The 21,258-nt window shown below is 38.3% G+C and overlaps 1 protein-coding gene across 3 annotated transcripts in view; it reads right to left on the bottom strand.

Annotated features, from left to right (window-relative positions):
• Positions 1–21,258, bottom strand: part of SMARCC1 (SWI/SNF related BAF chromatin remodeling complex subunit C1) — a 187,673-nt gene that overhangs the window by 102,582 nt on the left and 63,833 nt on the right. For all 3 annotated transcript variants that reach the window (XM_030845340.2, XM_070046656.1, XM_030845343.2), the window contains exons 9-13: positions 18,241–18,366; positions 15,938–16,059; positions 12,913–13,037; positions 8,980–9,039; positions 898–935 (exon numbers count right to left, since the gene is read on the bottom strand). In XM_030845340.2, coding sequence (XP_030701200.1) covers positions 898–935; positions 8,980–9,039; positions 12,913–13,037; positions 15,938–16,059; positions 18,241–18,366 — 471 coding nt within the window. The remainder of the gene's footprint in view (positions 1–897; positions 936–8,979; positions 9,040–12,912; positions 13,038–15,937; positions 16,060–18,240; positions 18,367–21,258) is intronic.

The raw sequence follows: 21,258 nt of genomic DNA, 5'->3' as shown, positions 1-21,258 counted from the left end.
GTCTCCTTTATTGCCACCCAATACTTTCTACTCTAAAAGATGATGTCTTTTTACAAATGTAATATTCATAAATGTTTATGAGTAGCTCTTTGAATAAAGAAGTTTGATTTTAAAGAAAAAGATCATAAGAACAGTTCAGCTAAAGAGCCATCTGTAGTAGAGTTTCTTGAAATACTTTTCCTTGAAATCCTGTCATGAATATTTTCATTTCATGACTGTGTACAAAACAACAAGTGTCACTATGGGGGAAGTTCTCTGACTCACTGAAAAAGAAAAAAAAAGAACTAACCATTTTCGGCATTAAGGAAGTTATTTCAAGGAGATTAAGGATTAGTTACACATCTTAACACAGTTAGAGATGACAACCTGTATAAACAAGGTGCCATTTATTTAAAAAGAGAAATAAAACCTTGCCTAAAATCCAACACCATCCTACAGCCTAATTATTGACATGTCTCCACAGCAAAATTGATGAAACAGGAAGTAGCTGACTTTAAGGCTCAAAAAAGGTGAAGAGTATGATCAAAGGCTACATCAGTTGTGGACTGGGGCTGCACTAATAGAAATAGGAGTGGGAAAATCAAAGCAAGGCACGGTCCCTGCTCACCTGGAATATTGTGCAGCTCTGATTATTAATTTGCAACCAGGAGAGAAATGGAACCAGAAACTATAGCATATGAGGAGTACTACCTGGGAAAATGGCAAATTCCTCTTGATAAAATTTGGGGGGTGGGTCAAGAAAGACAGACTATTTTGGGCGTGTGTTAAAAAGAAATTAAATATCAAAAGGACCTCAAAACAGAATATTTCTAAGGAAACTTCCAAATCAGTGTTTCTACTGCTCGATACACAGGACCCCTACAGTTACTGTTGCACCAGGCCTAACTAAATCATTACCTTTCCTCCTGTTGTGACTGTTTCTTCATCCTGCTCATCTGCAAAATCAAAACACGTAATTCATTTAACAGGTAAATGTTCTCTCGATTACCTGGAAACCTTAAGATTTAAGGAACTGATACTTGCCAGAGAAAAGGAAAGAAACAGAGCATTATTAAAGCTAATTTACCTTGAATAATTCAGTAAATTAGAATTGTACACAGAAGCATAGAGGTGAGTAAAAATTCAAAGCACAAATCATTAAAATTCTCTAACAACAGGGAACTTAAAATTAAATACTACTTGGGCTACAATCTTAGTCATGATCTTACTTAATAATAGGTAAGGAACTTGGTTTGGGCTCTTGCCTCCAGAGGTTTAGTGAAACAAAGTAATGACATTTCGGATCCCAGAGGAAATGAGTAAAGAATGAGGAGTAGAGAAGGAGGTGATAATCAATCCCTACAGACAAAGTCCTGGCAAGAGTGTTAATACCTTCTGAGGATAGGGGACTACAGGACCTAAATGCTAGTGTTGCAAAAGAACAAAGGCAAATCCATGTATAATCTAAACTAAGCAGCTGATTTCCACAGTGAAAAGTAAAAGTGCCATGGTGGAAAAGGTAAGAGGTTACCGCACAAATAATTACATGATTAAGTTTCTATAACATTTTATTTTTTATATAATTATTATGACCCTTGGCAGTGACTAAAGCACTGTAAAGTTTAAAGAGAACACAAGGAAGCCATTTTTTTTCATTATTCCTTCAAACAAGTATTTCCAAGAATCTGCTATTTGAAAAGCATTAAATAAACAAACGGCTTAGACAGGGGTCAGGATCTATAGCCTACAAGCTAAATCAGGCCCACTGCCTGTTTTTGTATGGAATCTGGGAAATTGACTCTCAGTGTGTTCCTAGTCAATAGTTAACTGAAAAGAAGGGTGGTTCGCTGTGCCTAGACTGTGCACAACGCAGCTTATGATAAACTTCTGCAGCCTGAAATTCTGGTATGTGTTAGGCAGAGGGTACCCTACATTGCCAGTAAAAACACTGATCTTAGACTCTCAAACAAGCTTCCCTAGATGGAAACACTGCATGTGTGTTGCTGTGGGAACAGTGCACTCTGTGTGATCCCTCACGTAAGGGAGAGAGAATAAGGAAGCCTGCACCCAGACTCTGCCTGTGTTATTTCCCCTTATGATCTGTTTATGCTTCCTATGTTGCTGTGATATATGTCAGCCGTGAGTACAACTATATGCTGAGTTCTATCAGTCCTTCTAGAGAATCTCCAAACCTGGGGATGGTCTTGGGGATTCCTATCATACCTGCAAGTGAAGAATGATTTTTTTTATTTTTACATGGTTAAAGAGAAAATCAATAGAAGAATAAATATATCATGACATATCAAAAATTAACTGAAATTCAAATTTTGGTGTCTATAAATAAAAGTTTTATTGGAATAAGCCATGATCATTTGTTTATATATTATGAATGGCTGTATCTGCATTACAATGGCAAAGCTGACTAGTTGTAACTTAGACCTTATAGCCCAAAATGCCAAAAATATTTACTATCTGGTCCTTTTTAGAAAAGTTTGCCAACCCCTACTTTAGAGGATATAAGAAGATGAGTAGTATTTTAACAGGTTATAAAGAACCAGCCTTCAAACACTTAACTAAATTTTATGCACCAGCCACCGTCCAAGTGCTAAGGACACGGGCTTCCCTGGTGGCCCAGTGGTTAAGCATCTGCCTGCCAATGCAGGAGACATGGGTTTGAGCCCTGGTCCGGGAAGATCCCACATGTCGCGGAGCAACTAAGCCCGTGCGTCACAACTACTGAGCCTGCGCTCTACAGCCTGTGAGCCACAACTTTTGAGCCCGTGTACCACGACTACTGAAGCCCATGCACCTATATAGCCCATGCTCCGCAACAAGAGAAGCCACAGCAATAAGCCCACACACCACAACAAAGTGTAGCCCCTGCTCGCTGCAACTAGAGAAAAGCCCACATGCAGCAACAAAGACCCAGTGCAGCCAAAAATAAATAAAATAAAATAAACAAATAAATAAATTTATTTTTTAAAAAAATGCTAAAGACACAATGATGAACAAGAAAAAGTCCCTGTCTTTATGGAGTTTATATTCCAGTTAAGAGTGGCAGGAGATGGAAGACAAAATAAACAAACAGTAAGATATGAAATGTTGAAAACTGCTATACACAGAGGGAGGAACACTCCCGAGCTCATTCTATGAGGCCACCATCACCCTGATACCAAAACCAGACAAGGATGTCACAAAGAAAGAAAACTACAGGCCAATATCTCTGATGAACATAGATGCAAGAATCCTCAACAAAATACTGGCAAACAGAATCCAACAGCACATTAGAAGGATCATACACCATGATTAGGTGGGGTTTATCCCAGGAATGCAAGGATTCTTCAATATACACAAATCAATCAACGTGATACACCATATTAACAAATTGAAGGAGAAAAACCACATGATCATCTCAATAGATGCAGAGAAAGCTTTCAACAAAATTCAACACCCGTTTATGATAAAAACCCTCCAGAAAGTAGGCATAGAGGGAACTTATCTCAACATAATAAAGGCCATGTGTGACAAACCCACAGCCAACAACGTCCTCAATGGTGAAAAACTGAAACCACTTCCACTAAGATCAGGAACAAGACAAGGTTGCTCACTCTCACCACTATTATTCAACATAGTTTTGGAGGTTTTAGCCACAGCAATCAGAGAAGAAAAAGAAGTAAAAGGAATCCAAATTGGAAAAGAAGAAGTGAAGCTGTCACTGTTTACAGATGACATGATACTATACATAGAGAATCCTGGAGATGCTACCAGAAGACTACTGGAGCTGATTGGTGAATTTGGTAAAGTAGCAGGATGCAGAATTGATGCACAAAAGTCTCTTGCATTCCTATACACTAATAATGGGGAATCTGAAGGTGATATTGAGAAAACACTCCCATTTACTATTGCAACAAAAAGAATGAAATATCTGGGAGTAAGCCTACCTTGGGAGACGAAGGACCTGTATGCAGAAAATTATGGAACATTGATGAGAGAAACTGGAGATGATGCAGGTAGATGGAGAGGTATGCCATGTTCTTGGATTGGAAGAATCAACATTGTGAGGGTGAATACACTGCCCAGGGCAATCTATAGATTCGGTGCAGTCCCTATCAAACTACCACTGGCACTTTTCACAGATCTCACGGTTTGTATGGAGGCACGGGAGACCCCAAATAGCCAAAGCAATCTTGAGAAAGAAAGGCAGAGCTGGGGGAGTTGGGTTCCCTGACTTCAGACTGTGCTGCAGAGCTACGGTGGTCAAGGCAGTGTGGTGGTGGCACAAAAACAGAGGTGTAGATCGGTGGAGCAGGATGGAGGGCCCAGAGGTAAAGCCACGCACATATGGCCACCTTATCTTTGATAAAGGAGGTGGGAGTGTACAGTGGAGAAAAGACAGCCTCTTCAGTGAGTGGTGCTGGGAAAACTGGACAGCTTCACATGGAGGAATGAAATTGGAACACTCCCTAACACCATACACAAAAATAAACTCAGAATGGATTGAAGACCTAAATGTAAGGCCAGACACTGTTAAACACTTAAAGGAAGGCATAGGCGGAACACTCCGTGACATGGATCACAGCAGGATCCTTTTTGACCCACCTCCTAGAGAGACGGAAATAAAAACAAAAATAAACAAATGGGACCTAATGAAGCTTAGAAGCTTTTGCACAGCAAAGGAAACCATAGACAGGACAAAAAGACAACCCTCAGAACGGGAGAAAATATTTGCAAATGAAGCAACTGACAAAGGATTAATCTCTGAAATTTAAAAGCAGCTCATGCAGCTCAATATCAAAAAGGCAAACAACCCAATCCAAAAATGGGCAGAAGACCTGGGTAGACATTTCTCCAAAGAAGATACGCAGATTGCCAACAAACACATGAAAGAATGCTCAACATCATTAATCATTAGAGAAATGCAAACCAAAACTACAATGAGATACCATCTCACACCTGTCAGAGTGGCTATCATCAAAAATTCTACAAACAATGAATGCTAGAGAGGGTGTGGAGAAAAGGGAACCCTCTTGCACTGTTGGTGGGAATGTAAACTGATGCAGCCACTACGCAGAACAGTATGGAGGTTCCTTAAAAAACTAAAAATAAAGCTACCATACGACCCAGCGGTCCCACTACTGGGCATATACCCTGAGAAAACCACGGTTTGAAGGGAGTCGTGTACCACAGTGTTCACTGCAGCTCTATTTACGGTAGCCAGGACATGGAGGCAACCTAGGTGTCCATCGATAGATGAATGGATGGAGGGGATGTAGCACATATATACAGTAGAGTACTGCTCGGCCATAAAAAGAAACAAAATCGAGTTGTTTGTGGTGAGATGGATGGGCCTGGAGTCTGTCATACAGAGTGAAGTAAGTCAGAGAGAGAAAAACAAATGGCGTGTGCTAACACATATGTATGAAATCTAAGAAAGGGAAAAACGGTGGTCATGAAGAGCCTGGGGGACGGGAATGGAGATGTAGATGTACTAGAGAGTGGACTTGGGGATATGGGGAGGGGGAGGGGTCAGCTTGGACGAGGTGGGAGAGTGGCGTGGACATATATACACTACCAAATGTAAAACAGATAGCTGGTGGGGGGCGGCCACATGGCACAGGAAGATCAGCTCGGTGCTTTGTGACCGCCTAGAGTGGTGGGATGGGGAGGGTGGGAGAGGCAAGAGGGAAGAGATATGGGGATGTGTGTGTATGTATAGCTGATTCACTTTGTCACAAGGCAGAAGCTAACACACCACTGTAAAGCAATTATAGTCCAATAATGATGTTAAAAAAAGAAAACTGCTATACAGAGACTAAAAACAAAATAATACATTTTAGAGAGGAATTGGGTGGGTGGATCCTTCAGAGCAAATATAGAGGAAAATCCTCTCTGAGAAGGTGACATTTAAGCTGCAACCTGAGAGAAGGATAAAGCAAGCATTCCACAGAGAGGAAGAAGCCAAATCAAAGAACCTCAGGCACGGATGTACCCCATGACTTCACAAAACTGTGAGCATGAATAGAAGCTGAGAAAAATGAGCGGGACACAAGAGCAGAGTGCAATGATACAAAGCACTAGCACCACAGATAGACAGTCCTGGATCTGAATCTGTGCTCTCTCACTTAACAGCTGTACACTTAGGAACGTTACTGAACCCCTCCAGTCTCTATTTCCTAATCAATGAATCGGGGCTAACATGGTTTTATGGAGAAACGCAAACATATGTAGCATGACACCTGACAGGTACTCACGTTAACATAAAGATGGACCCTGTTCCTTGATTTGTAAATTAGAGACAAACATCCGCTAAAAGCAGACGTGAGGTTAAGTTACAGCACTACCAACATTGAGTCATCCAACTCTGCAGAGGGACTATTTTTTCCTTAGGAAGTGACTAACAAAGAATTCTGGGTAAGGTCGTCAAAAATGAACTTTTTGTCCTTTGGGTCTTAGTAAACCAAAGGATAATCAACTTCTCACTAAATGGGGGTAGTACAATATAATGATTGCACTCTCTCTGGTCAACTTATACTATTTCATTTTAGTTTAACAGATTTTCATCCCTGAAGGAGTTTGGTACCCAATGGAAATAGACTTCTGATAATACAAAAGTAGGAGGAGCACCCTTCACTCTGACTCCTAGATGGTAATACTCAATAAATGTTCTCTTCCTCCTTCTAGATGTGGGCAAATACACTCTCACCTCAGCCCCTGAATCTTGACCTTCCAGCGATTTCACAAAAGAAAGAAATGACTGGGTATACTTGGCTCAGTGGCATATAAGGCAAAATATAGATCAGTTAAAAAACAAACAACTCTGAAAAATAATTCTCAGTTGATGGATCAGGTCACCCTTGGCATGGTTCAGGTTATAGCCAATGCAGAAAGTCAGATGCTTAAATGATACATGGGAAGCCTGTTGGTCCCTGGATGAAAGGCCAGGACAAAGAGCCAAACTCTCCAGCTATGGTCAGCAGCATCCACAGCCACAGCACTCCTGATTGAGACCTCAATTTGTTCACAAATACAATGGGAAGATCTCCTATATCCAGCACTAAAACTTTTAATCCAGTTGGAACCCCATCCTTTTCCTATAATTGGCTTCAATTTGACTCCTCTGATAAAATCTATGACAAAAATATTCTAATAGTCACATCACTTTTAAAAAGACAATTGTCCACTCCCTTAAAACTACAGAATTATTCTTTTTCGGGATATAACTTTAAAAATATAAACTATCATTCTATTTAACAAATTGTCCCAGTGAAGAGTATTCAAGTCTTAACAATATTTTACCCTTTCACATTATTAAGAATATAAAACAAAAGACTGTTTATAGTTAGTTTTTGCTTTCTTGGCCTTTGATTCAGTGGATAAGTGATGGCTGTAGAATAGGTGACATAAACTTATGGAAAATGAAAATTACTACTAGTTACTAAAGATCCATATTCTATTAATAATGTTAAAAACAATTACGATAGAAGGATTTTGACAGTATCTCATTTTTTTGTTTATTTTGTTGACCTAACACCACCTTTATATAAACTGTCATCAAGACAATTTTCTGCTTTACTTTTAACTTAACCAAAAATAGAATCATCCACTGATGTACAATGACAGGCTTTATGCCAGAAAAAGCAAGATGTATTTAGTGAAATGAAGTAGAAAAACTCTCCCAAACACCCACTCATGTCTGCCATCAAGAATCACAGCAGTTTATTTGAAATACAGAATTCACTTGACTAGGACACAGTGAAATACAAGTCTCATTTTCCACATAAGGAGATCTTGAAAATCCCTATTAGGTCTAAAATCCCATCAATTCATAAATTTAATATATACTGAAAACACGAGGATCCCCTTTGATTTTTACAAATGAAGAAAGTAAATGAGATCATTATATATATAACTTTCAGGAACAAAGATGTTTAAAACTATCCTTACTTTTAAAAACTGGAACAAGTGACTACCCTCAAAGCACATCCAAGAATTAGACCTTACTTGTGAAAGTGTACTGCATAACTGGAAAATACAGTAAAAGGATGATGTGACTCTCATTTTATCCTGTTAAGGAAATTTTCTCTTTTTTAAAATATTTACTTATTTGGCTGCACCAGGTCTTAGTTGCGGCATGCGGGCTCTTAGCTGCAGCATGCGAACTCTTAGTTGTGGCATGCATGTGGGAACTAGTTCCCTGACCAGGAATCAAACCCAGGCCTCCTGCATTGGGAGCACAGAGGAGTCTTAACCACTGGACCATCAGGGAAGTCCCAAGGAAAGTTTCTGTTGGCTTACAAAGTATTAACAGTCAACAGATTCTTGTTCTGAAGACACAAAATCAATTTGCACATGTTGTGAAACAAATACTTCAGGCAGATTATTAAAAGTGCTCTAATTATAACTGTTTCTTTAAAACTCAGATATTCTGATTTAGATATAATATTACCACCTTTGCTAGTTTGCAGGAAAACTACGCTCTGAGAGAGGCAGATCAGTAAGAACGGAGAGAGTGGATCATAAGAAATTAAATTTCCTGGGCTTCCCTGGGGGCACAGTGGTTGAGAATCTGCCTGCCAATGCAGGGGACATGGGTTCGAGCTCTGGTCTGGGAAGATCCCACGTGCCGCGGAGCAACTGGGCCCGTGAGCCACAACTACTGAGCCTGCGCGTCTGGAGCCTGTGCTCCGCAACAAGAGAGGCCGCGACAGTGAGAGGCCCGCGCACCGCGATGAAGAGTGGCCCCCACCTTCCACAACTAGAGAAAGCCCTCGCACAGAAACGAAGACCCAACACAGCCAAAAATAAATAAATTTATTTTAAAAAAAAAAAGAAATTAAATTTCCTAATATGGTAGCAAACTAAATAACAATGGTACTAACATAGCCATAGATAATATCTGTGCTAGAAAGCATAGCAACTGAAATCTCTCAGTAAAGAAAGGATTATCAAGGGAGCTGACATATTCAAGAGACAAAACTGTATAGATTTTCTGATTTTTACCTAGATCTGCTACAGTTCCTCCTTTAACAGGTGTATTTTCACTATCTTTCTTTGGGTTTACTAGAAAGAAAAAAAAAAGAATTATGTTTTAGGGGGGAAGTTCAACTTGTTTTTAAGAAAACAGAATAGAAGATTAAAAAATACACGACTCTCACTGCATCTCCACCATCATTCAGTACTTACCCTTGTGTAAAACCTACTCACCTTCATGTAAAAACCGCAAGCCCAGCTGAGAAACATTAACACTTAATGTAACAGACAATATTCTGTAATTAATTAAACAAGCAGCCATCTTTTTCATCATAAAAGCAAACAATACAGAAATAACAATACAGAGAGAAAACTCTGAAAAGAACCTTTCAACCACTTTACCAAAAGTATTTTTTGTGTTTTTTTGTGCACTTGTGGATTCCCATTTCTGTGCCATTCATTAAGACAGACAAATTGAGGGAGAACCAATACCTTTTATACATATATGTAGAATTCAAAACTGTGCTTATTTCCTTAGTACTCTACTTTTGTACTTAGGTTTCTACTTTTGTAACAGTGCGCCTGTGTGACCTTTCCATGTATTTTTAGTTACGTCTCTTTCGTTTTTAATAGACATTCTGTGTCCATGAGTGGATCATGAGGTAACTAGCTCTATATCAATGGAAACTTTATTTTCAATTTTTCATTACTGTGTAATCAACATTCTTTTATATTTATGCATGCATGTAATTACTTAATATGGATTATGAAATTAAAACTGTTATTGTACAGTTTTTTAAATTTAATAGATATAGCCAAATTGTGTTAAGTGCCTTCATCAATTTATACTTCCATCAATAGCATCTGAGAGTACTCACTTCCTCAGAACAGTTGTACTTTGGGGATCATCTACTTTCTAAGTTTTGGAAATCACACGGATGAAAAGTTACTTTAATGATTTACATATCCTTGGTTATGTGAGATTAAGCATCTTTTCATACATTTATTGATCCCAGGTTTTTTAATAAAATTACTAGTACATAATACTTTGTCCTTTATTCCATAAAGTTTAAGAATCTTTATACATATTTAGGGCTTTAATTCTTTGTTTTTTAAATGGGTAATGAATATTTTCTCTAAGACTAACACTTGTTTAAAGTACATTAGTATTTGGAAATTTACTTTTATAGTTTTGTTTTTATTTTATTTTTTTAAACTAATTATTTATTTTTTGGCTGTGTCGGGGGCCACACTGGGTCTTCGTTGCTGCGTGTGGGCTTTCTCTAGTTGCGGTGAGTGGGGGCTACTCTTCGTTGCAGTGTGCAGGCTTCTCATTGCGGTGGCTTCTCTTGTTGCGGAGCACAGCCTCTAGGCACGCAGGCTTCAGCCATTGTGGCATGCAGGCTCAGTAGTTGTGGCTCGCAGGCTCTAGAGTGCAGGCTCAGTAGTTGTGGCACGTGGGCTTAGCTGCTCCACGGCATGTGGGATCTTCCTGGACCAGGGCTTGAACCCGTGTCGCCTGCATTGGCAGGCGGATTCTTAACCACTGCATAACCAGGGAAGTCCCTACAGTTTTGTTCTTAAATTGAGCACTTTAATCCACCTGAAGTTTAAATTCTTATATACGATACAAAGAAAAATACTAAAATTTACAGGACTTGTGGAACAGTCTGATCTTTTCCCATTTATTTGTGTTGCTAAATTCATAATAATTTAAATTTATTCACAAATATAGATCTACATTTGAATTTCCCATTCTATTTTTTCTTTTTTTGGCTGCGTTGGGTCTTTGTTGCAGCATGCAGGATCTTTCATTGAGGGTGCAAAGGCTCTTCGTTGCAGCACGAGGGCTTCTCTCTTAGTTGTGGCGTGCCGGCTCCAGGGTGCGTGGGCTCTGTAGTTGTGCTTGAGCTCCAGGACGCATGGGCTCTGTAGTTTGCAGCACTGGGGCTCTCTAGTTGAGGTGCACGGGCTCAGTTGCCCCACAGCACATGGGACCTTAGTTCCCCAACCAGGGATAGAACCCGTGTCCCCGCATTGGAAGGCGGATTCTTTACCACTGGACGACCAGAGAAGTCCCTGAACTGGCCATTCTATTCCACTGATGAATGCAGCCATTCTTGCGTCTAAACCATACTACATTAATTATTATAGCTTCCCAGTTTTAGATGGTTATCTCTTAGGACTATCACCACCTTCATAGTTTTTATTTAAAATTATTCTTTTGATTGCCTTTGTGAATGTTCTCTTCTATATGACCTTTAAAATATATTTGTGTGGTTTTTACTGCCCAATTTTGTATAACACAGTGATTTTTAGAAACTCATATAACATTATAGATGACTATATTTTTCATTTCTTAAAAATACAAATGACTACTTAAAAAAGAACAAAAAAGAAAAATGTAGGGATTACAACACACATCAAAGTAAAATACATGAAAACATTACAAGACAGGAGAGGGCATAGGTTAGATTATATTATGGTAAATTTCATACATTTTTATCTCAACTAGACAACAGTGATTCTAAATCGATTTGATAAATTAAGGATATATTATATACTGTAATCCCTAGAGCAACCACTAAGAAAAATATAGCTAAAAAGCAAATAGAGAACAAGAAAATCCATAGACAGGAAGTAGTATAGTGGTTGCCAACACATGGGGAAAGGGAATAATTTGGACTGACTCCTAATAAGTACAGGGTTTCTTTTCATAGGGATGAAAACATCTGGAATTAAGACAGTGGTGATGACTGCACAACATAGTGAGTTTACTAAAAACCACTGGAGTGATTAAAATACACTTTAAAACGGTGACTTTTATGCTCTGTGAAGTTTAAAACTATGCTATATATAGGGATTTCCCTGGCGGTCCAGTGGTTAAGACTGCTCTTCCAATGCAGGGGGCATGGGTTCGATCCCTGGTTGGGAAACTGGGATCCCACATGCTGCGCTGCATGGCCAAAAAAACCACAACAAAACAAAACCAGGCTATATAGAAAAGAAACCATGTAAGTTCGAAAAGAAAAGAAAATAGCGAGGGGCTAGAATAGAACACTAAAAGCTAAAGAGGAAATGAGAGGGACAAATGGGAAAAAAACAGCATGATTGTAGACTTAAACCCAACCATATAGATAATTATGTTACATTTAAGTAGACTACATACTCCAATTAAAAACAGAAAATGTGTATATTGGGGGAAAGAACTAAGTCTCCACAAATTGATGTTTAAAAGCAATGCTTTACATAATTAGAGTGAAAGTAAAAGAATGCCAGAGAGGTACAAATTGAAAACATAAAATGTAAGAAAAAATTTATAGGACTGCTGAAGTCTTAAGTTCAGTGGGGACTAATAAAACATAGAAATTTAATGAAAAGGATGTGGTGAGATGAGGTTTTATTATTATCAGAGAACTTAGATTTCAAGAAAAGCACTAACATGGCACTTAGAGACATGATACAAGCCTCAATTCATCAGAAGAACAACGATGATCTAGATGTATATGCCCTTAAACAGCAGAGCTTCAAAGTACAAGAAAATACAGGAAGAAAAAAATTTAACAGGAATAAAGGGACAGACAAATCCACAATCACAGTTAAAAAGGTCTAACATCTGCCTCCCAATAACTGATTTAAATAGGTTGAATTGTGCATAGATACATACTCCATTTTTCCATACGTATATTGATTCTGTTGGGATTTTAAAACCATTAACTTTAAAGCATTACTAAATTTTGAGAACTTTTTGATCACAGTGTGTTTTCCCGATAAATAGCAAAAGTATACCAAAAGACAGGAAAAGAGGGAATTTCACATACGTTAACCTTCAAGGGGTAATCTATTAATATTTGAAAGTTAAGAACTGGAGACACAGAGCAAGAAGTGAATCATCCCATGGCACCGCTGAGAATAATTAAATCACGTCTAACACTCTCACAGTCTAGGCAAAAGGATACAAACCATTTTTTGGAAGAACCACCTCCTCTATGTTGGGTACAGGTGTTGGGTCTTCCATGTCCTTGGTAAGATCTTCTTGCTCATCTTCCTCTTTCTGACTTCTCCGCTTCCCATAAAGACTAGCTTGGCTACAACATAAAAGATACAAAATCACAAACAAGACTGACGATAGCTAGTTACAGCAAACAATTTCAGAGGCTTTAACTACACTGTTAGAGAATCTATGTTCAGAATCACTTTAAAAGACAAACAGAAATCAAAAAAGTTAGATACATTCCCTAAATTACATCTAACCAGTCAAAAGGAAAAGAAAACTTTTAGGGCACAAGAAATGACCACAGAAATTCTGCAATACAAATTTGCAGACAGTACCCTAAAAGGTGCTTAGTGTAATAAAAAAACATCTGCTACAGAAATACAGCACATATTTTATCTCAGATCATAAAGAATCACTTACATAAGAAATTTTCTCAAAGATATATACAAATAACTGCTTTTTGGATTTCTTTGGTTTTCTGTATTTTCCTGGCTCTTTGTAACATCCAAACATCAGGAACTGCAAAGTAAAATCACTTAGGACAGTACTAACTTTTGTATTTTGTAAAAATTGTCATTGTTCTTTAACCACCTGAATTCAATCAAATCAACATTTATTTTTAAAACTAACATATGCCAGGGCTTCCCTGGTGGCGCAGTGGTTGAGAGTCCGCCTGCCAATGCAGGGGACACGGGTTTGTGCCCTGGTCCGGGAAGATCCCACATGCCGCAGAGCGGCTAGGCCCATGAGCCATGGCCACTGAGCCTGCGCATCCGGAGCCTGTGCTCCACAACGGGAGAGGCCACAACGGTGAGAGGCCCGCGTACCGCAAAAAACAAAAACAAAAACAAAAACAAAACTAACACATGCCAGAAAGCATATTAAAGTTCAAACAAGAATGGAATGATTCCTTACCTTGAGGAATTACAGGGAATTCAGGACAGAAATCATTAACTACCTCATATAATGTGATGTGTACCAATACAAAGAAATGAATACAAGGACCACAAAAATACAACTCAGACAAAGAGAACTGTAACAATTTACTAAAAGGTTGGCAATGTTTCAGGATGATGAGTAAAAGCATAAAAGCTTAAGAAAAAAATTCCCCGTTTTGGGGTAGTAATCTAGAATACACCGACAAGGGAGGCAGAATGGAGAAAGAGCTTGCTGAGTCCTCACACTGCTGAGAGAACGCTCCAAGTTCTCTTTTTAGAGGGATAACATGTTGGCATAGGTTAGAATAAGGTATACAGAGTAAAAAAATTTGTTTAATAAAAATTACATGACAATTTTTTTTTAAGCCTATGAAACTAAAGGTGGCAAGGAGGTAAAATACTTCAAAATGAAGAAAAGATGCAGGGAAGATGAATAAAACAAATGTTAGGAAAACAGGTTTCAAGATGTTTTAGTTAAATAGACTATTCTAAGGGGAAACTTAAATGAGCAAAGTCCTGCTCATTAGAAGGCAGATGCATTCAATTAAAGGACGCGCATACATTTATTTTGGGAAACTAAATTTGGTGGGTATTATACTCAGAGTAGAGGCTAAATGCCACCACTGTGAGCATCCCAGACAACACATTTTGATTCTGTGACCACTCATGTCCTGGCAGCCCATCTTAGCCCATAAAGGGGAGAGTAGCACATCGATTTCAGGCCGGGAAACATTTGGAAAAGTTGTTATGATATTCTTTACAAGGATCTCAGGTAGCTCTGAAATCTCTGAACATCAACAATAAGTTTCAGAATGCAAGTTTAAGAGATAAGGTTACCCTCAATAATCCCCAAGAAAAACCTATTTTGTTCTTTTAATTTTTATGTCACAGTACATGTGACTCGATAAAATAACAAAAATCTTTTTATAACTGTAACTGACTCATTAATATTATTTATAAAACTAAATAAGAGTTTCTTAACTTCCCTAAAAGCTTCTACGCATGGTTAAGAACGCTTAAGTAACCTTACCCTTCAAGAAATAACGTGATTCAAGGCATGTTCTGGGCAACAAAAGGCAAATTTGGCTAGAGAAGAATGTCACAAAAGGAAGCTGATGGAGAGAAGATGACTGCACTGTAAAGATCTACTTGACAACAGCCAGAAAGTCGACAAATTTACTACCACATGAAAAGAATAAATTTTGCAAACTGTCATTTTCTAAAACTAAACTATAATCTCTGAAAAAATGCTCAAAATATATTTTGAGGGACTTCCCTGGTGGCCCAGTGGTTAAGATTTCGCCTTCCAATGCAGGGGGTGTGGGGTCGATCCTTAGTAGGGGAGCTAGGATCCCACGTGCCTCCCCACCAAAAAAAACAAAGACATAAAACAGAAGCAATATTGTAACAAATCCAATAAAGACTTTAAAAATGGTCCACATCAAAAAAAAAGTCTAAAATATGTTTTGAGCTAGACAACCCTGAAATTATTAACTATCTACTTAGTACATAATCATAAAATTATTATTTACTGTCTACCATTTATAGGCATCTACTTCAGGCCAGGCACTGTGCAAGGTCTTTAAAGTCTCACTTAATCCTCACAACAACCTATTCAATAGAAACCAAAATCTCTACTCAAGCAAGATTCACTAAGTACAAACGTGACTTACTGAATAAGGCACTACACTGCTGCAATTTGCAGAATATGGAGCAGACAGAGGTTCAACTCCTCTATAAGTCATTTGGATCATGTAGGGGACAGGTGGTAAAACTGGAGAAAGACAGTAACTCGTGAATATAATTTCTTAAATTCCTTACCAACCACACTTCTCAATACAAACATTGATACAGAAAAAACGTTCTATTCAGAGATAGAAATGTATAAAATTGACATAAGATGCCCATAAGATAACATCCCATAACAAGATGAGCTATCAAAGCAAAGACTTCCAACCAAGTCAAAGTAAGACAAACGTCCAATGTAAATGTAAAAATCTGCAAAGTTCTTTAGTCTGTTTCAGTGCCTTCTGAATCATGCTGCAGTTCTTACCCTTTCTTCCCGCTCTTCTTCCGGGATTCTGTGGGTGTGGGAGGTGGAGGGGAAGGTGAATGTTTCCTCTTTCGAGCATTAGCTGATGCTTTTCTATCTCTTCTCTCTGGACTTCTGACTGGCTAGGAAGAAGTAAATGGAAGTAAATATCGGCTAGCTTTGCTGACTCCTCAGTTTCTACAAACCCTTGTCCAAAGGTGAGTTTTCACAAAGATAATACCAAACACAAGTGCGCAGAGGAAATGAAAGGCACAACATTAAGCATCCTCGACCATAAGCAGTCAGGAGACTTTCCCTGACCTTCCCAGGTGATGCACCATCAATGGATATATTAGAACCATCCCACAGGTATTCAAACTATGCTACAAAACAGACATGCCCAAACCCCTCACAACTAAAAACTGTTCCTGCTCAAATTCTGTGTTCCCAGGTGGGAAAAGCATTTTCAATAACCACTGGAAAAATATGAAACACATGCTATTAAATTAATGAAATACAAAGACTGGCTGAATAATCTTGTGAAAATGTACCAGAAACTACTCCTAGTTCATCATTAAAAGGAATATAAGAGAAAATGACTCAAAAGAGGTAAAATTTTACAAGACTGCATCTTATGATTTAAAAGTCAACCCACAGGGGCTTCCCTGGTGGCGCAGTGGTTGGGAGTCTGCCTGCCGATGCAGGGGACACGGGTTCGTGCCCCGGTCCGGGAAGATCCCACATGCCGTGGAGCGGCTGGGCCCGTGAGCCATGGCCGCTGAGCCTGTGCGTCCGGAGCCTGTGTTCTGCAATGGGAGAGGCCACAACAGTGAGGCCCGCGTACCGCAAAAACAAAACAAAACCAAAAAAAGTCAACCCACAGGTGTAAAACTATCCCTATCTGCAGATGACATGATCTTATATATGGATAACCCCAAGGAATCCACAAAAAAACTATTAGAGCTAATAAACAAGTTCAGCATAGTTGCAGGCCATACATCAATATACAAAAGTCAGCCTGTAGATGATAAATTTAATACCAATTTAATAAAACAGACCATAATAAAGAAAATACACCTAAAATGATCCACAGTATTGCATCTGAGGTTGAAAAACGAATCAGAGATTAAAACATCAATTAGACATTAATGATTGGGACTTCTCTGGTGGCGCCGTGGTTAAGAATCCGCCTGCCAATGCAGGGAACACGGGTTTGAGCTCTGGTCCAGGAAGATCCCACATGCCGCGGAACAATTAAGCCCGTGTGCCACAACTACTGAGCCCGTGTGCTCCAACTACTGAAGCCAGCGCACCTAGAGCCTGTGCTCCACAACAAGAGAAGCCACCACAATGAGAAGCCTGTGCGCCACAACGAAGCATAGCCCCCACTCGCCGCAATGAGAGAAAGCCCACACGCAGCAACGAAGACCCAACGCAGGCAAAAAAAAAAAAATATCCAAAGCAAATAGGGATGAACTAAAAATAAAAAGATATGAAAAAGACTCAGTTTTTAAATATTTTTCTTAAAGATAAAGAATATATGGTGTGTGACAGACTTTTAGTAAGAAAGTCTTGGGGCTGAAAATAGGTATGAAAGAACTACACTTTCTAAATTATTGGTTAAAAGTATATGCCTCAAAGATTTTTTTCAAAAAACTAAAAAACAAAACCAAAAGCAAAAATCTTAAGTGTCCCCAATGAAAAAAGACTTCCGGAATCACAGGCATCTACCTGAAGCTGTCATAACCCAACACTAACACATCTAAGCCTTCTCAGTCTCAAGTCTTCCTCTAGTGACACACCTACCTCCCAACTTGTGACTTATAACAAAACATGGATAAATATTTAAATGATTGGGCTTCTTAAAGGATTAAAGAGTATTAAATGTCAAGTCCCCCTACCTGAAAAAAGGACTGAACTGTAACTATGAGACCTTTAAGGCCTATACTTTATACTAACTACTATATGTTCCTTAACAAAGCTATTAAAAAATATTAAAACTAAATCAGTTTTCCCTTGGAAAATGAAGAGCTAAGTTAAATTACCCCATGATGACATTTGGCTCACAAAATTAATACTCAGATCTAGAGAACAAAATCAGTTGTACTACCTTGCACACTGCATGGGCCACTTTAAATCTTAATGACCCTCTGAGATTCTCATGCCCCTTTTTGGGGGATGCCAGCTCCTGAGATGGTTGTTATGGCCATTTAGTAACTTTTACATATACTTGATGGCTGACAGTTTATTAATGAAGATTTGATAACATTCAGGCCAAGAAAGAAGAAAACACCAAGTGAGAAAAATGGTGCCAAACCAAATACCTCTTCATTCTTTGTTGAAATTCGCTGACGAAAACTCACGGGCTTCCTGTTCTCATCCACCTCATAATCCTCCTCATTCATCCATTCATTGAAAACATCAGTGTCCAAAATCCATTTTGCATGAACCTAAAGTCACATCAAAGCATGAATATCTACATAAATAATAAATCACTACAGTTTTTAAAGTATTCAAAATGAAAGTAGCTGATTTATTACACTCAAAGCCTCAACTGCATAGAACAGTTTAAAAATACGACTATTAGTGACGTATGAGTGGCAATTTTACCACTTCAATTTTCATTCCATGTCTTTTACTGAGTAAACAGTAAAAAAGCATGACTGGTTTTGTGTAGGCTTTGATAACCAAGACCCTGAAATTAGATAATCATGTCATCTTTTTTATTTCAGTTTTATTTAGGTGTAAATGAAAAATAAAACTGATTTTAAGATTTTTATTTAAGGTGTACGTTGTGATTTGATATACATACACATTGTGAAAGGATTCACCCCCCCCAGCAAATTAATACATCCATCCCCTCACATATTTATCTTGTGTGCGTGTGCACGCGTGTGCACACGAGAACACTTAGGTCTACTCTCTTAGCAAATTTCAACTTTACAGTACAGTGTTATCAACTTTTGTCACATTTGACATTAGCTCCTCAGACCTAATTTATCTTATAGCTGAAAACTGGTACCCTTTTACCAACCGTTTCCTATTTCTCCTACCCCCCAATCCCTGGCAACCACTTTTCTACAGTTTCTAGGAGTTTGACTTTTTTTTTTTCTTTAAAGATTCCACATATAAGTGACACCATGCAGTACTTGTATTTCTCTACCTGGCTTATTTCACTAATCCGTGGCATCTTCATCTTCACAAAAATCAGTGACAGAAACATTCAAAGGCAAAAGGCCAAAGTAAATCATTGCTTTAGGCATAAAGAATGTCTCTAGGTTTATACATTCGATAACATTCTAAGAAATGATGAAAGAGGACATTTACTGACATGTTGCCCAGCCCTGTCAAGTACACATGGTGCTCTAAAGAGGCCTTTCAGGGACAGCCAAGGTTGGGACAGGGTGGAGAAGTGAGAGTCAGATTTGGGGTTCTTCCCAGTCCTTTACATGGCCACTTCTTTTTTTTTTTTTTTTTTTGTTAACGTTTCTAAGAATAAAAGGAAGGGTTCTCTGGATGTCATATAGATACACATGTAGATACGGATATATATAGATATTTAAACCACAGCCCTAGCCTCTATAATACTTCTATTTATTCAACAGTATTTCTCAAAGTGAGCACAATTGGAATTGGGGACTAGACTTCTTTCCTGTGTGGGACTGCTGTTCAGTCGTGTGTGTGTGTGTGTGTGTGTGTGTGTGTGTGTGTGTGTGTGTGTGTGTGTGTGTGTGTGTGTGTGTGTGTGTGCAATTAAGGGACTGCTGTTCAGTCATGGGTGGTGTGTGGGTGTGTGGGTGTGTTGCAATTAACATGCCCAGTCAAGAATCATTAAAATACTAACATGAGAGCAAAGAGAGAAAAAGAGAGCAGCAACTACAGCTATGAAGCCTTCAGGAACTAAAAACCTACAACATAGCAATCACTGAGACTATATGGACTTGCCAATAAAAATATTTTGTCAATCTAAGCTCCCCACTGCTCCCCCCTTGCATTTTTTTAAAAAAAGGAAACATTACTACATTGGTTGTTAAGGATATTGCCTGAATGATATACTGCTTTAAGAATGACATCGACCTGACTACATGCCTCTTTTCCTCCCAAAACTAGAGCTACACAGTAACAAACACAAAATTAATACCCGTCAAGGAGAATATAAGACCTTAAATAATGTAACTCGAAAAGACTCCTATATGTATAAATTATGAGAATGGGATATATAAATAGAGCATGAGAAACCTTAAGCTAATTAGAGAAAAAAATCTATTTAAAGGCATGACTATGTTCAAGAAAAGGGTAAATTAATTCAGTGATGTAATTAATTGCAGAAAAATTTAATTCAGTAATTAATTCAGAAAAATTTATGTCACAACATTTGAAAACATAATAGTCTTTTCCAAATTGTTCATAAGTATGTATATATTTTAAAAGTAGAGCTGAATATTCACATTGTACATTCTTTACTATCCAGAAGACCTTGAGAGAATTCTCTTGAGAAAGTATGTTAGGACAGTATGGACAACTAATAATCATTTGTGCCAGGCACTCTGCTGAACACCTTACATATAATATGATCTTGTTTAATCCCGCTAAGCAAGGCAGGTTAGTCTCTCCAGTTTTCCAAATCAGCAAACTGGGGCACAGAGTGTCAGCAAGCTGCCCAGTTACTTACCTACCAAGAGGCAAAGCTTTGCACGGAGTTCTGCCTAAGCTCTTATGCCACTATGCTCTATTACCTGTCTCACAAAAACACCTTAGGGTCAGAATAATATAATAGGTTGTGCAACCTTCAGCAAAATTATCTAACTTCTATAACCCAGTTTCCTTACCTATGAAATGATACGATGGTAAACTCTGCTATCAAGCCCAGTCCTAAACTTCTGACAACTATAATCTTCAACATAGTATGTTTCTAAAAATCCTTTCGTAATACTTGACAATGTTATATGGCTCACAAGTCATACAGTTTATCCCTTTAATCAACATTTTTTTCCAAGTAACAACTTAACTGTTTGACTAGACAGATGTCTAGATTTGACTACACACAAAGATATATGTTTGAAACTGCTAGACAATGTTGGAGGCTCAGTAGTTCTAACATCAGAGAGCACAGTTCACATTTTTTTCAAGTTTTCAATGAGAATAGATTGAACAAGTAACCTCTCAGATTACATTTAAAGGTAGTTTTTGTTGTTTAAAATCATCTCCCCTGATATGGGAACATATGTATAACTGATTCACTTTGTTATAAAGCAGAAACTAACACACCATTGTAAAGCAATTATATCCCAATAAAGATGTTAAAAAAAAAAATCATCTTCCCTGAAGATAATGGGACAATA

The sequence above is a fragment of the Globicephala melas genome, chromosome 11 (genome assembly GCF_963455315.2).
Source record: "Globicephala melas chromosome 11, mGloMel1.2, whole genome shotgun sequence".
In the NCBI taxonomy this organism is placed as follows: domain Eukaryota; kingdom Metazoa; phylum Chordata; class Mammalia; order Artiodactyla; family Delphinidae; genus Globicephala; species Globicephala melas.
The sequence above is the reverse complement of the archived record's forward strand: the minus strand, read 5'-3'. Positions and strand labels throughout refer to the sequence as shown.